The sequence below is a fragment of the Macadamia integrifolia genome, chromosome 12 (assembly GCF_013358625.1).
Source record: "Macadamia integrifolia cultivar HAES 741 chromosome 12, SCU_Mint_v3, whole genome shotgun sequence".
NCBI lineage: Eukaryota > Viridiplantae > Streptophyta > Magnoliopsida > Proteales > Proteaceae > Macadamia > Macadamia integrifolia.
The window spans coordinates 11,338,690-11,355,290 of NC_056568.1; the positions used below are offsets into that span (position 1 = coordinate 11,338,690).

Sequence of the window (16,601 nt, forward strand, 5' to 3'; positions counted from 1 at the left end):
GCCTTTGATGGAAATGAGGTGATGATTTCTTACCTTATCAACAATCTCTTCCTCTCTTACCAACCCAAATATAGATTACCATGAGCTAGCAGTGAAATTAGGTAGCTGAAGTAATATGTCATTTGTGACACATGTCACTTACAAATAATAGGAATGGTTGATTTGATTCTGATGTTCACACCAAAACGGAAAGGAAATCCAAATGTTTCACCTAAAATTGATAGGTTGTGAGAATCCAGAAACATCTGAGAAAGATATAAGTATCTTTCCTACTGTTCTTGACAAAATAGGGAATGCACTAATGAAAGACTTTGATGATCTAGGGACCATCCACTCTTCCACTAAAAAAAAATCCTCCCCCTCCCAAAAATCACCCAATAAGGGTCAAGAAATTTGTCAATTCCCCATCATTTAAATTGCATTAAAAACATATAAAACAATTTAATTGCATAATATCTAAGACTCACTCAATAATGACTCATTTTGGTGGAGACCCCATGAACCCATCTTTTTCCTTAACCATCCATCCATTAATCCTTTACACGTTTTCTTTTTCTATATAAGTGCCTTTGTGTCTCTTTACTTAGCCACCATTACTCCCTCAAACCACTCATCTTTTCCATCTTCTTCTAAGAAAATACTTAGCCTTTGTGTCTCTTTACTTTGGGTTTTTGATTGTTTTGAGGATGAAGTCTATAGCTGTTCTTCTGTTGCTGATGATGATGGTAAGCTCTTGCATGGCAATACAAAGAAAGGCTCTTCTGAAAGAAACATATGGGCAAGCCCAGCAAGGCCAGCAGCTTTCAGAGAAAGCTATGGGAGTAAAAGGTGAAGAGGAAGAGAGTAAAAGTGGGTACCCTGGAAGTGGAAGCAGCACTGATAACCACCATGGCATCCCTAGACAGGACTTCAATAGCTGGGCTGGAACCCCTGGAGATAACAGTGGGAATGGTGGTGGGTAATAGGAAGGTTCTGTTTGGCAATGTTTGCTAAAAAAACTAGCCTATATAGGAGTAAAGTTTTTATTTATGTATTTTGTGGGTAGCTTATGAAGTTCAGTGGATGGTTTTTGAGTACTAAATAGATAGTGTTTCACCTCACTCACTGGATATAATCTTAGTTATGTCTACATATAAATGAGAGAGGGAATAGATATATATTTGGACGAAGGACGTTTGTCCTTCATGCATGCATGTGTGCATGGCTTGCACTAAAGAATCATAATAAGTGGAAGGTAATGCATTGGATGGACATCCAGGCCGCCCTATAATATAGTCATTATAGCTATTGATTTTCCTGTATGTTCCTATAAGCAAGTACAGTTTGTATTAAATCAATGGGATGCTTGACCTTAATATTTATCATTTATATGGCTTGTGTCTGTTTTGTTTTGTTTTGTTTGTGTGTGTGTGTGTTATTTTTTGGGGGGAGTGTGGCTTTTACGTCTAGACATATTTTGGGGGATAGAAAGACCAAACCCGCTTCCATGAAAGAGAAATTGACATTTCTATGGATGATACTTCCTGCGCTAGTTGCCATTTGCCATCACGCATGCGTATAAACCGCACTTCTCCACATAATACACTTCCTTTTTTCATTTTTCTAAACATTTACGAATCATGCAAGGGAAACAGAAAAATAGCTGCAATATTGACACCAAATTAAAAGACATAGTAAATTCATGAATAAAAGATCCATGCTATACACCTAATTTTGTAACAATGTGGGAATTATTGACACCTATGTGTGTGTGAAAGCACCCCATGGTCCCACAACCTCTCTCCTTGATAAATGCTTACTTCTTTTTGATGATTTGTCACTCTTCCCTCTTAGTGGAGCAAAATTGCGCTCTGGCATCGTATGAAATCCTCTCCTATGTAAACATAGGGATTGGATTCTTTGTTCAAGAGCGTAGCATACGTTGGCACTCCCTAAGTCTTCCCCTCTCTTCCCACTATAAAGGGACACATATGCCATTTCTTAAGGTGGGAGAGAGATAGATTCTAGGAGGTGCTAGTAGTTCATTTTCCATAATGGATGGATGGAATATAGTGTGGCCGTGCACTACCACGTGGGGCAATATGTAAGTGGCTGAGCACTTATGGAAGCATTAACATAGGCAGGGTTTTCATCTTTCATGAGGGATCAACTGTCATTTTTCCCCTTGGGTCTAGGCCGGAGGAGCCACATTGCCTTTCAAGCTTCTTTTCCCCAAAATTCTTTACCTATGATGTTTTGACGCTATGATTGGACTCTGAGAGGAGGGAGGAATGAATGTCATCATTAACTCTCACAACTATTGCTCAAGGTATAAAATTCTCCCCTCCATTCCAATTACCAATTAGGGTCATGTTCCATAGATGAAGAGATTCTCTCTTCACCACTAATTAAGAAAAACTGGATGCTTTATATCCATGGGTTAAGAAAAACTGGTCCTCTATATATACCACAAAACTGGTTTATGACAGCATGAGTGTCTATTTACCCGAGATTTCCTCCACACCACCACACCTGAGAAACTGCCGGCCGGTCTCTTTCCCCAAATAATATGTGAAATTGAACCATTGAACCTACCTCTATAAACCCTTCCAAAGCTCTCAATCCTCCTTGCCCTCCTCAACTTCATTCCATTCAAAACATCTCTTCTCTCAAAGCAACCAATATTTGAGATCTTGAAGAACAATGGCCTACAACAAGGTGTTCGCCATGTTCCTCATCTCTGCATTGGTTGCAATGGCGTGTGTTGAGGTGGGCCAAGCCCTCTCTGAGTGTGCCAACTCTTGCGTGCCGATTTGCATGAGAGTCGACGGAACTACCCTCGGCGTCTGTGAGAAAAGTTGCGAGGATGCCTGTGAACAAATTGGAGATCCTCAGGCCGTCATTGAACAATTCAGTTCTCTTGTTAACTAATAAAATTGGGAAAAGGTTGGACACACCACTCGCGTGCCACAAGATAGCACCCATTGCATCTCTCTTTCCTCCATCCCCTCCTTTTAAAGGACTCCATTCCCTTCTTATATGATACCCCATCCCATGCCGTTGGCTAGTTTGCCTCATGTGGGCGGTGTACCTATCCTTTCCCAATAAAATTATCTCATCCTAACCTTTTCATATTTGTGTATTTGTATTGTCTGTAAATTGTTTGGGTTATGATGAGATTCAGACAATGGGCACTAAGATGAGGCAAAATCCCCTTGTACTTGTTGGAGGAACTATATAAATTTGTCTTCTCAATAAGATAAATTGTCTCACATAGTCTTCTTGTATTCATAAATTTATTTTTATTTTTATTTTTCATTTCCCCATTCATTGTGTTCTATGTAGAAATAGTTTGAGAGTGTGAATCAGGTTCTTGTACGGTCTGATCCACACAAATGGAATTTACCATAAGATTTTTCCTTGAATGGATTTCATCTGTGGATCAGTCCCATACGAGAATGGTTCTCATACGAAGACCTGATCCACTTATATATCGCTATTAATTAAACCTATATTGATGAATCCATTTAGGTAACCTCTATTGTACCTGATTTCGATTTTCCATGTTTTAAGTAGATCAAGATGCTCCATTAATGCCTTTACCTAGCAGCTAAGATGCTTAATGCTGGATTTGATCTAATGGCCTCAACCGAGCCAAAGCACATAACCTGGTATGGGTGCCAAATGATCCATTTGGTCCGGCTTCGGTTGTGCTGAATCAGTACATTCATGTATCACCCCAATTGATGAGGACTATCAAGTAGTTGTTTGGCAATGTTAGGTTGATTTCGAGGGTTCATCAGTTTTCTTTAATGGATTCTTATCGATTTGCTATCTTTTTTTTTTTTTTTTTTTTAAATCAATATATTCAACGAAGCCCAGAAAATCATTCTCTCCCAAAAATTAGATGAAAAAGAATATATAATAAAGAAGAAGAATAAAAAAAAAAAAAAAAAAACAAAGGAGAAAATTCTCCAACAAAATGACAGCCATTCCCTACAGCTAAATCATGCATGTTGTAAGGGAAAACTGAAAGAGGAAACAAAATGACATCAAGAACTCAAAAACCGCAAGGCTCCTAGATTAAGGTCTGATTGTGGATCATGTGTAGGCTAGTTTATGGACCATGAAGGGGTTAGTTATTCTGATCCATCCGGTCTTCCAAATTTCTTGGCAATTTAGGCCCCATTTGATAACACTTTGTTCCACATAAGTGTTTATGAACTAGATGTGTTTTTCTTTATTCTGTTCTTAGAGAGCACTTCTTTGGAAGTGAAACATATTTGGAAGGTACTTTAATAGAAGCACTCCTGAAAAGTTAACAACACCAAATTTTGATATTGAATGATACATTGATATTTAAGTAGGAAATCTCGAATTATTTTTAAAATTATTGTTAGACAATAGCATTGGCCATGCAGTAAGTTCTACATTTCCAGTAATTACAAAAATGCCATCATTAATATTAAACCTTTAGACCTTGATTGAACATATGGTATGCCATGATCCTACAATTAATTATAATCTAACTACTGATAAAAGAAAAGCAAATTTGCAAATGAATTGCAATTTCCTTCCTAAAAACATCCATTTCTCTTCTTCTATCTCGTCCAGGGTCTTGTTACAGAAAATTCTGAAATTTTTGATATCCATATGTGTGATATGGTTGAACAAAAGGCAAGCTTGGCAATACAGCCGATGGGGTCTGCTCTTAAGCCTAGCCTAGCAAAATCAACAAAATGGGGCAATCTAGATATATCTTCCATTTAAGTTGATCTTTAGTGGGAAGAGCATCTACAAAACATCTCAAGACCATGACTGACTGATGCAGTATACAAGATGTGAACCAAACAGCAAAAGCCGAACTTGATTTAGGGTTCCTATCTCTTAGAATATCCCATCCTGATTTGGTGGAGAATGGACTAGAGAGGATAGTGGTCCATGAAATGTGATATGGGGAGAGAGAAGTTGGCCTGTAGATACTACCAAGTTGATTCCAGACCATAGTTAGTAAATACTCGTATTAAATATGTATTTTTGTTGTATTCAAATGTTTAATATCGAATCCATATTTTTACGTATAAACCTTTAGATACGAAAAATATGTGTTTATTAAGGAATGCCGAATTAAACACATATTTGTATTGTATTTTTCTGTGTCATTGGTTTTGATAGTATTTCTTATTTTTAAAAAATAAAAAATAAAAACCAATCCCTTTCCGATAAAAAATCTTAACCTAGAGAGGGATGTAGATACTCCTTATATGCTTCTTACTAATATTTATTTCAACTAATCAAAAAGAGGGTCTTTTAAGTTCTTTTTTTTTTTTTATTTTTTTTTTTTTTTTAATCCTAAGTACATATATGTTTCATAATAATTACATATCCGTATTTTTACTTACAGAGCGGCTATATTAAACACTGTTAAACATGTACCGTATCATTGCCATACATGTTTTATTATGCTAAATTTTTTAAACTTGTTATTATCATTTGACCTTGTTCAATTATCATACGTATTCGTTCTCGAACTTCCTAACTATGTTCTAGACTTGATAGAGCTCCAACAATGTGAAGGCCCTAGATCCCACTCTTCATCCCCAATGATGTTTGTCTTTATATTTTTGGCTTTGTGAAGGAACAGTCTTCTTTTTCTTTTTCTTTGCCTTTGGGGAAATCTCTCTCTCTCTCTCTCTCTCTCTCTCTCTCTCTCTCCATTGGGCAAAACTTTTTCAAAAATATTTCTTTCCCACAATTTTCTATACCTTTCTAATGTCAAATTTGGCTAGGCTACATCAGAGTGAAGGGTGACATGGACATCTCCATAAAGTTTTAAGGAAGCATGTACAATCAGTTGCCGAACAATAGATATGATGCTACCGATATTAACCCGGAGTGTTCGTAATATCACTCAATATAACAGACACCCCAGCTCTTATTTACACCATGGTGCCCACTGCTCACTCTATTGAAAGGGAGGATTGACAATATTTGAAAGTTACACCATCTTATATACTTTATTCTTCTTTTAATTATTGGTTTATGTGTTGAGAATAATTTTACATCGACTAATTTTGGGACTTTTAGATGACTTAATAGAGAGCGGATCAAGTTCTCTTACGAGAACCATTTTTTATATGGAATTGATTCGCACATATAGAAACCACTCAACAATCAACTCTGTGGTGAATTCCATCCATGTGGATCAACCTGTATAAGAATGGTTTTCATATGAAAGCCCGATCCACATTCGACTTAATTTATCGTTTTCTTTTGTGGTAGATTCCTAACAAAACCCCACATGCTAGTAGGTTAGCCTCCCAAGAGGGTGGCCGAGAGGTGGTGTCCAAAGAGGGCAGCTAGAGGTGGGGGAGGGAGGGAGCCCAAGGAGGGGCAATGGCAACTAGCACTACAAATGCCACAGGGAGGACTCGAGACTAATTGAGATCCAAGGCATGTTACCAATTGCGAGTAACTAAGTATGTCAATAGCTAAAGTTTCTGAATTGAATATTATTCTCCCTCTAAAATATGATAGATTAAAGAGTTCTAGTTATCGTCCCTACATCAACGGTGTTTGGCAACCTAGTGGTAGGAAGCCTTTGCCCCATCATTGCTTGGGTCGGCTAATTGTGAGTTCAAATATACAACTATAGCTCGTTGGTCTTGCAGAAACGCTCCTTGCCTTATGGATATGGGAGCTTTGACCTAAGAGCTATGATCACATTTCACTAATATGGAACACTCTTTTTTATTAATTTTTTTAATTAAAAAATTAAAAATTAAAAGTTAAAAATTATCATACCCAGGTAAAGCTATACCCAAGTAAGACCTGTTTGGTTCTATTTTTGCAGGTTAAGTAGGCAGTAGGCTAATCTTAATCCAGTTTACACCTGAGCTGTTTAGTTAATGGTTATCCGCAGTGCTCATTCTAACCCAAACAGAAGCTTACCACCACAATAGGAAATCAAAATCGTTTTCAGACTTTAGCAGATGACGTCATTCTATATCCGACGGCTTGTGATGGGGTCTCAGACAGCCGGGCCAGATCCATCAAATCATGGGTCGTTTATGGATAGTGAGTGGCGACAATATCGCCATGGGCCCCCCATATCCAACATACACTGTAAAGAGTTTCTATTTTTACATAAAAGCGAAAAAAACAGAAGGGGCCATCAAGAATCACGGTAGCATGCTACTTGCGCATGTGGAACATTCATCAACCCTAAGGAGACCTGCCGAGTGGAGGGTGTTGGAAATCATAGAACTGTTTTGTAAATGGTTCGATTCTGATTTCAAATATAAGACTAGTGAGCTAAACGGATCGATTCATTTTAACTGTTTAACCCGTCGATTTCAAATCGAATTGACACCGTAAAAACAAACTGTTTACACCGTTAAAACCAAACCATTTAACCCATATAACGATTTAATAAAATAAGGAGTTAACTGATGTGTTTTCAGCTCCTCAAGCTCTTTAACTTTATAACACTGACGATAAATTGTGTTCATTAGAAGTTTTGTTTGTATTTTATTTTCTCCATGTAATGTTTTTTTTGCTCGATTGTTTGATTGTTTTAACAAATCAGAATGAGTTTAATTTAGAAAATAATTAAGGACCGTAGAGGTTATTCAATAATTTACTTTTATTATGTAGTTATGTAGTTAATTCTTTGCTTGTTCAGTGTCTCATGTAATTTGATACAAGATTGAAGCATTTATCAATAAAAACAAATTTCAGTAAGTATGCGAATAAACTAGCAAACCAATTGCTAACCTTAGAAACCGTATGGATTAAACCGTGATCAAAATTGTTTAAAACCTTGAAATCGACATTGTTTAAAAACCTTGAGACAGAAACCCTTTACTAAATGGTTCCGATTTCAGAAAGTACAATCATTTAGTAAATGGTTCGGTTTTGATTTCAGCCAAATAAATGAAAACCAAATCGAACCGTACCATATACATAGAAACCAAACCGATCAACACCTTTACTTTGAATGGATCTAATAATTTTTTGGGGAAGAATGAACATTACCCGCTTGTGTTTATTAATTGGGCCGATTTAGGTCGGGTCATAAATGTGTCCGTTTTGGTTGAACCTATCGGTGCGGGTTTGTAATTGACACCCCTAAACAGTATTATTTCTATGCTGAAGATGTTCCCACATGGTCTTTCATTGTCCTAGGCTCCAACATGTAACTGTGCCAATGTGTTAGCATTATTTTCCCCTTTTTATTTTAAAAGAGTGTTATTTGACAGTATTATGTATACCTAGAAACATAGGGAAGTGGGAGTCGGGGCATGGGCATTTTTTCATGGTTTGGTTCCACTTCCCCATAAGGGTGTTAAATTGTTCGATGTTGATGTAAATGATTCGATTGAGTCTGGTACAAGATTTTTGAGGTAAAACTAAAATCTATCTAGTTAATCAATGGTTTCATATATTAAATTTAAAATCATTTCTAACGATTTCAATTATAAATGGTTTTTGTCTATTTATAATTTTGATTCCAAACAATTTCTTTACTTTTTAAATTTATAGTGAAATAGATGTAAATTTTAACATTGAATTGAATTGTTATGCATGATATGCATTTTTCTAATAGGTGTTTAATGTAAATCAAAATCGAACCATTTATTAAACATTTTCAATGTTTTGATGTGTACAGTTTGGTTTGATTTTGATAAACGATTTCGATTTTAAATTCGCATCCTTACTTCCTCATGTGTTGATGCATACACAAAATTATACCTAGCTTTCATTTTTTTCTTTAATTTATTTTTTGGAAAAAACCCTAAAAAACAGCGTGGTTCCTATGCCTAAACACAGTTGAAGGTGAAATAAATGCCTTGTTTGGCCGTCCCTCGTGAAACGCGAAAATCCTAACCTTTTTGATGCTTTTATTAGTGTTTCTATTGGCCCGGTACTGCTGCAGAGGCCACGCTGCTCTCCAATTTTTTATTTACGAAATTAGTCCGGATCAAATTTGACGCAACACAAATAGCTCAAGTTTCAGTGTCTTATTGAGGTCCCGGGAGTGGCCGGAACTGCAAAATCCCAACCGAAATCGTACGGGTCAGAACTGTAGCTTTCCTTTCGCGCTATAAGGTAACGGCGTATGTTAGAGAAATTTTAGGAGCGTGATTCTAAAATGCGCAAGGATCGAATGTTCCTCAAAACCCAGACAACCGGTTTTCAGTTATCCGTAAAATCAACTCGCTCTCCTCTCCTCACCCTTTCTCTGTCTTTCTTCCTTCTCTCTCTGAGTGTTTCTTCTAATGCTTCCTTCACAAAACCCTAATTGTTCCGTAGCTGTTGAAGCCTCACAGGTTATGTTCTTCATTTCTTCTCTTCGTTATCTTTTTGATTTAATGTAGTTTAGTTCCAGGAGAAACTCACTTTTTCCATCTATCAAATATCTTCAATCTAGGGTTTCAAATGGGTACGCTATTTATGTTTTATTTGAAATTTCGATTGCCAGTTGTATAGGATTGAAATTGATTCTAATTTTATTCGATCGAGCTCTGTTGGTCTTGTTCGTTAATGGGTGAAGTGGAGGTACCCGCTTGGCTTGAAGGTTTGCCTTTGGCACCTGAATATCACCCGACGGATACCGAATTTGCTGACCCAATTGCTTATATATCTAAAATCGAGAAGGAGGCTAGTGCGTTTGGGATCTGCAAAGTCATCCCTCCGTTGCCCAAACCTTCCAAGAAATTCGTTTTTTCTAATTTAAATAAGTCGCTCTCTCGATCCCCAGAATTAAGCCCTGATGCTAATGTCTCAGCTATTTCTCCTTCCGCTCAAATTGGTTCTGGGGATAAAGGGAATGATGGGGATTTTAGGGCTGTATTCACAACAAGGCATCAAGAATTAGGTCAGAGCGTAAAACGAACTAAAGGGCTTCCTCCAGTTCGGCAGGCATCGGTTCATAAGCAAGTCTGGCAAAGTGGGGAGGTCTATACGCTGGAACAGTTTGAGTCCAAGTCAAAGGCTTTTGCTCGGAATCACCTGGGTATGATAAAGGATGTTTCTCCACTTTGTATAGAGGCATTGTTTTGGAAAGCCGCTTTTGAGAAGCCCATTTATGTGGAGTATGCGAACGATGTTCCGGGCTCGGGCTTTGGAGAACCAGAGGAACCATTTTTGTACTTCCGTAGACGGAATAGAAAGAGGAAATTTTATAATAGACGTCGAGGAATCATTAATGATGAGGATCAGGAAAGGGATACTGTAAATAGAGGTGGCAAGGTTATAGAGAAGGATTCTTCTATGAAGATTGATTCTGATCCATCTTTGGGGAGTGTGAACCCCTCTTCAAGATTATCAACTCCACAACCAGATGAGAGTTCAAAGTTGTTGAGGCAAAAGATTTCAAATACTTCTAGTGACAGGGAAGGTACAGCTGGCTGGAAGCTTTCCAACAGTCGGTGGAATCTACAAGTTATTGCACGATCACGCGGCTCACTTACGCGGTTTATGCCAGACGAAATCCCTGGTGTTACTTCTCCCATGGTTTACATTGGCATGTTGTTCAGTTGGTTTGCTTGGCATGTGGAAGATCATGAGCTTCACAGCATGAATTTTCTCCATACTGGTTCTCAAAAGACTTGGTATGCAGTTCCTGGAGATTATGCCTTTGCTTTTGAGGAAGTTGTTCGTGGCCAGGGTTATGGAGGAAATGTCGACCGCTTAGGTATGCTACTTGATTTTTCTGAGTAGTCGATCCATCTAATGAATATTGCATTAGAAAGTCATAGAAACTTATGCTTGATAATCCTGCTTTGAGGTGTTTCAACCTTGAGGCTTAGAATATAATAATCCAAGGAGAAAATTTTCAAATATCCAATATATTTTGTGCAAAAGAAAAATAAATGATTGCCTCATGTTTTATAGTTTCAATTTCTTTCCCGTCCAATACAGAAAATTGCTCTACCACTCCTCCCCACCTGCAGTCTTCTGATTTTCTGTAAGATATTTGCATGTTTTCATGTGGTAAGCTTTATGCTTTATAAATTGATGGATACTTCTGTAATTGGCTTCTTATGCAACTATACATTTTTTGTTTACATTTAAATTTCAAAATATATGTGACTTCAAATGTGAACATAATACATTCTATCACTGTTGTATGGTACTCAGATCTATTTTGTTTTATTTTCAGCTGCATTGACACTCCTAGGTGAGAAGACAACTCTATTATCTCCTGAGGTTGTTCTTGCATCAGGGATTCCTTGTTGCAGGTGGTTACTACTTATTTAGAATTATTCTTTGATCGTTCTTCCATCAACTTACACCTATAAGTAGACTGACACCTTTTATTTCCTGGTCATTATCTTTGGTAAGTTTGACTAATTTTTATTTGTGGTTTTATGTTTAGGTTAGTGCAGAATCCTGGCGAATTTGTTGTGACTTTTCCAAGAGCTTATCATGTAGGATTCAGCCATGGTAAATTTCTAAATGGACTTTTCGTCTTTGATATTACAAAGTATAGCTTTTGTAAGTTTGTTTCCTGTACAATCCTTAATAGGGTGTTTACAACCTACGGATTTAGGGTTAAGAAAACCTCATGTATACCAGAATTGTAGGAAACTAAGAAACAGCCAGTGCCAGAGAAAAATTGATGTCTTGATCAAACTCAGTCTGATTAGGCACTAGAAAGAAACTTGGATCAATGACTTAGATTGGCAGGTAGAACACAGCCATTTAGTATGTTGCAAATCTGAGGGTCAGATTCCAAGATATCCCATTTTTAGCAGGTACCAACACCCAGACAGCAAATATAAATCAGAAACCAGAATTAGTAACTACCAGAGTTAGAAACTCAGAAATTTAGAATGTAGAGATTTAGAAACTGAGATTGAAATTAGAAACAGAAAACAGCAATAGAAACTCAATTTAGAAATCCAGATTTAGAAACCAGAATTTAGAATTTAGAGTTTCAGTAGGGTTCCAAAACTATTGGAAACTAAGAAATTGAAACTGAAATCAGAATAGAAATTGATTTTTTTTTTCCATGGCAGAAATCTGATTAGTAGTACAGCATTCACAGAAGCAAAACAGCCTCAAATAAAAGTGAGAAAACTAGTGTGCCAGGGTGGGAGAGGTGCAGAAAACTGACCTGAATTGATTGGAGAGAAGATAAGGGAAGATATAATCAGGAATCCTCTTGATTCACCTGCTAACTGCACAACAGAACATGACTACTGAATCCACAACAGTCCACTTTTGAGTCCACAAAAGTATTGGTGGTTAGGTCTGTAGCCCCTTATGTACTTGTATAGAATAGTGCTAGACAGACTCAGATTCTGACTCAAAAAAGGAAAGGCTTAAAAACCAAGCTGAACTGACTAGGAAACTGAAATAATAAGGAAAATTGAAATTAAGTTATAGTTAACCAATTCCAGCCAAACTACTAGCAACGTGAAGTCCTAACTAGAACCCACAATTGCTGGTTCATACAAAACTGAACCACATGGTCTGGAAAGAACCCAGAAACTGGTTCAAAGTTGGATCAGACCAAACCGCAGGCAAAACTGGCCTTCCTTCTTCTCTTCCTTTTGCTGGAATTCTGCATCACACCTAAATTTTGAACTTGACTATAGAATGTCATGGTAGGTAGCCTAATTTATACTGTGGAAGAATTTAAATTTTACTGGATGCATGATCGGTTTGGATCTTATTAGTTTGGGGTGGATTAGTTCTCTTTATTATCATCCATTGAACTGCTAGAAGTTGACCTAGTTATCAAACAGGAAGGTCTCACAAACTGATTAGCCTTGTAAAGTCTAGTTTCTACTGACACCCATGGACTATATATTGATTTCTAATTGATTGTAGGAAACACCATGCTGAAATTATAAAATAGGAGACTGAAATCTTTAAAGTGATCAAGCAGGGAGTAAACATTTTGAAAGAGCTATAATTTGGAAATTCTGTAAACTACCTGATAACACTCATTGCATAATACAATTTATCAAATTGAGAGAGATAAATAGATCAACCAACTTATTGAAAGCATCATTGGTTACATGTCCTGATCTTTGCGCTTGTGGGTTTATTGTTGGGTGTCTCAACCTGTTCCTCTGGGAGGTTGAATATGTATTTCTTCTACGAATTGCAGATGCCATTGGGATCTACTTCCACCTATTTCAATTCCAAGGAAATGTTTTTTAAGAGGCTGAACTCCTGTACCTTGGAATTTTGTTCTGAGATTCTTCTTAGTGAGTTCATTAGGGTTGTTGTCTACAACTACAATGTCATCAAGGAAGGCTGCCATGGGGAAGGCTGTGAGCTATTTCCCAGATTGTACAGTTTGTCTACTCAAAAGAATGCAATGATAAATCAAGGCTTTGAGATGAGCATGGATCTATTGTGTGGCTGCCCCAGTTTAGAGAAACCTCATGGATCATGAACTTGATCAATGTATTTATCAATTACAGATTATAAAATCTCTCCTCAAGGCTCAATAGATAAAATGAGATGGAAATTTAGTTTGAAAGGCTAAGTCTTTTTTTGTTAAGAATTATTTTAATTTCCTGTGTGGGTATTTTCTGAAATTAAAGTCGGGCTGTGATTTGGAAATCCAATGCTCCTTCAAGAATTGGAGGTTTTTTTTTTTTTTTTTGCTTTAGTTCTGTCATTTGAGAAACTTCTAAGGCTAGAGCAGTTTAAGGGTAGAAGTTGCGGTTTGGTCCGTGGATGCAATGTATGCTATAAAAGATGAGGAGACTGCTGAGCATTGAAAAGTGATATGGCCTTCTTTCTATGGACTTATGTTCTTGGATTATTTGACTATGGTTGGGTTCCTCCCCTAAGGTTGAGAATCCTCTTTGCAAGATGGCCAGATGTCATCTTATCTCTAAGGGCAAAAAGTAATTTGGAGTATGATCACTTGTGCTGTTTGCTACTTTGCTGAACCATTCGGAAGGAAGGGGATTGAAGACATGTAACAGGATAAACTGAGATTGTTACTCAAAGCTGGTCAGAGACTAGCAGAGTGGGCATGTGCTACGAAGGAATTTTATCGCCTTAACGCCTCATTATCTTTAGTGGGATTCTAATCTCCTAGTAGTACTGGGATTTTTGAGAACCAGAAAATTTAGGATCACAGAGTAAAGGAACAAGTACCAGAAACAGAGAAAATTTAATAACTTCAATAAAACAGCTCGGATTGTCCTGAAACTTCAACCGAAGGATCAGTTCAATAGGTAGGGTAGGCTGGCAAAGTTTGAACCTATTCTGATGGTTTTATATGGAGGTATGAAGCAATCCTACTGCAACTAAGAAACTAGAAAACAAACCAGAATAACAGATGAGATGCAGGGACTTTCAGAACTAAAACAGAGTTAAGCAGAGGTTCAAATTGATGGATGAACAGTATTCAGTTTCAGTAGATCAAATAAGAAATTTAATAATATACAGGGTTTGACTTGAACTTGGAAACCAGTAATTGATTGAAGGTTTTGTGGCTTTAAACAGAATTTTAAATTTGAAAAGCCTAGAAAACAAATTGATGGAAATACGGCCATAGTTCAAAATCTTGTTTCGGTATGCCACTGAAATGAGAGAAAGGCCGAAAATTCACCGAGACTATTTTTTCTGTGAGTTATGCTTGGCCATTTTGGGGGCATAGGCCGATATGAGAGAAATGAAATGACTGAAATTTTGCCAAAACAGTGCATTTTTGTGACTGAAATGAGTGAAATTTCGGTGAAACAGTGCTGATTCTGGGTTTTGCCTCCTGTTTTGTATCGAATGTGTCAAAATTTGTGAAATTTCAGCGAGTTTTTGAACTATGAATTAGGCAGATTTTAATCAATGAATAGTTCAGCAACCAGGATTCTAACTAGAACATCTTGAAACTGAAAAATCGAAAGAATAGTAAACCACAAGAATAAAGCTGAGAACTCTGACCTGAAATCAATGGAATGATAAAGAGACAGAGGAGGGTTAAAACTTAAAAGGTATCAGAGTAGGAATCCACTTAATCTGCTGGTGTGGAGTCCACCAGGTTTGCTGTTGAATCCACGACAGACACTGGACTCTCTTTTTGCAAAAATCTTTGGGAGGAGGCGCTTATTTATCATGGCATAAAATCCAGTCATGTTTGACTTAGGAAAGGCTCTTGTCAGTGTCAATCCTGGATAGGAAAGGAACGAAAAATCAAAAACAGCTTAAACTCCTCCAATTGACCAGTCGTGTTTGGATGTCCTAAACCAACTAGGACACTTGACATAATTAAAGAAAACTAAACCATAACTGGACTGGATTTACAAATCCTACTCCAGCCAAAGGACTGTCTATCATAGTCAAAACCGGAAAAGAAACTTAAAACAGAACTCCATATGAGCAAAGTAGTAAGATTCCTAGAAGGACTATGAATTCTAGAACCACAGGCCTGAAAGCTGAAAACATCTGGAAATTCTGGAGCTACAGTCTACTCTGGCCTTGTCTTCTTCTTCTTCCTCTGGTCCTTACCAAAAGAGATGTTTATTGGTAAAAGTAAAGATATTAATGAAATCTATTTATTAACATAGAATTATTTCTTGTCCTCGCCTTCATGGATCTATCTATTTCTCCTGTGCATGTTGAAGAGGATTACATTATGTTTGCCATGCAAATATGGGATTGTGAGAAAGCTTCCTGAAGCTACCTGTAATTTCTTTTCTTTCTTTGCAATCTGGGCCTCTGGGGTCCTTTTTTATTCATTATATATTTTTTGTTCGAAAAGTTACACTCTGGGTTCTTATAACCTTTGCTTCTTTGGGAGAAGGTTTTAACTGCGGGGAAGCTGCTAACTTTGGAACTCCACAATGGCTCAAGGTAGCGAAGGAAGCTGCAGTGCGTAGAGCTGCTATGAATTATCTTCCCATGCTTTCGCATCAGCAGCTGTTGTACTTGTTGACCATGTCATTCGTTCCAAGGTCAGCTTAGAATCTTTATTTCCATACCTTTAACTACTCAATTTATTCATAAAAAATGTGTATTGAAGGTCAACCTACTGTTGCTTTAGAAAATTCTTTGTGAAATTCTTTCTAATATTTTCTTGTGAAGTCTTATGATTAGAATCAAAACCACAAGCATTCAGTAACAGACACTTAATTTCTTGTACTGGATTGTAGTGCATTCCTGAATATGTTGTCATATTTCTTGTCAAGAATGCAAAGGGAGCGTTTGGACATGCCACATGCACAAAAACCTGTTTTTTGTCATTGTTTTTCCCACATTATTTTTCATAAAGGATCCATTACTTATATCCCTAAAAATCCAATAAACCTAGCGCCATATAAGCTTGAACTGTTTGCATAGGGTATGTGGTTGTTTTTTTTTAAGGCAGGAAGTTCTATTCAACTAGGATTTTTTTTTTTTTTTTTTTGGGTGGGGGTTGGGGGGACGACATTGAAGCTCAAAACATCATAATGAGCACAGAGCCTTTGTAAAAGGGGGGGAGTGGCAGACTTCTCAACCATAGAAGTGGTCCTACTTTTTGTTTGGTTAGCAATATTCTTATCCTGTTTTTTTGGGTGGGAAAAAAATATATAACAAGGAGAAAAGGGGGGGGGGGGGGGGAATATACACAGCCAAATGGCTCAGGACTGCACCATAGTTGTCAAGGC

The 16,601-nt window shown here is 37.2% G+C and overlaps 2 protein-coding genes across 2 annotated transcripts in view; both read left to right on the forward strand.

Annotated features, from left to right (window-relative positions):
• Positions 1-605: 605 nt before the first annotated feature.
• On the forward strand, positions 606-1,381 carry LOC122057265. Its single transcript, XM_042619316.1, has one exon. It carries the CDS (start codon positions 687-689, stop codon positions 960-962), a length of 276 nt encoding a protein of 91 aa, XP_042475250.1. The 5' UTR covers positions 606-686; the 3' UTR covers positions 963-1,381.
• A 7,797-nt stretch (positions 1,382-9,178) lies between these two features.
• The window catches only part of LOC122057542 (probable lysine-specific demethylase ELF6), a 22,057-nt gene continuing 14,634 nt past the window's right edge, over positions 9,179-16,601 (forward strand). Inside the window, exons 1-4 of the mRNA XM_042619671.1 lie at positions 9,179-10,678; positions 11,147-11,225; positions 11,363-11,430; positions 15,758-15,908. Coding sequence (XP_042475605.1) covers positions 9,526-10,678; positions 11,147-11,225; positions 11,363-11,430; positions 15,758-15,908 — 1,451 coding nt within the window. The 5' untranslated portion in view covers positions 9,179-9,525. The remainder of the gene's footprint in view (positions 10,679-11,146; positions 11,226-11,362; positions 11,431-15,757; positions 15,909-16,601) is intronic.

Bases quoted from the DNA above. Each gene is read 5' to 3' on its own strand.
- LOC122057265 (XM_042619316.1), top strand. From the start codon at position 687: ATGAAGTCTATAGCTGTTCTTCTGTTGCTGATGATGATGGTAAGCTCT.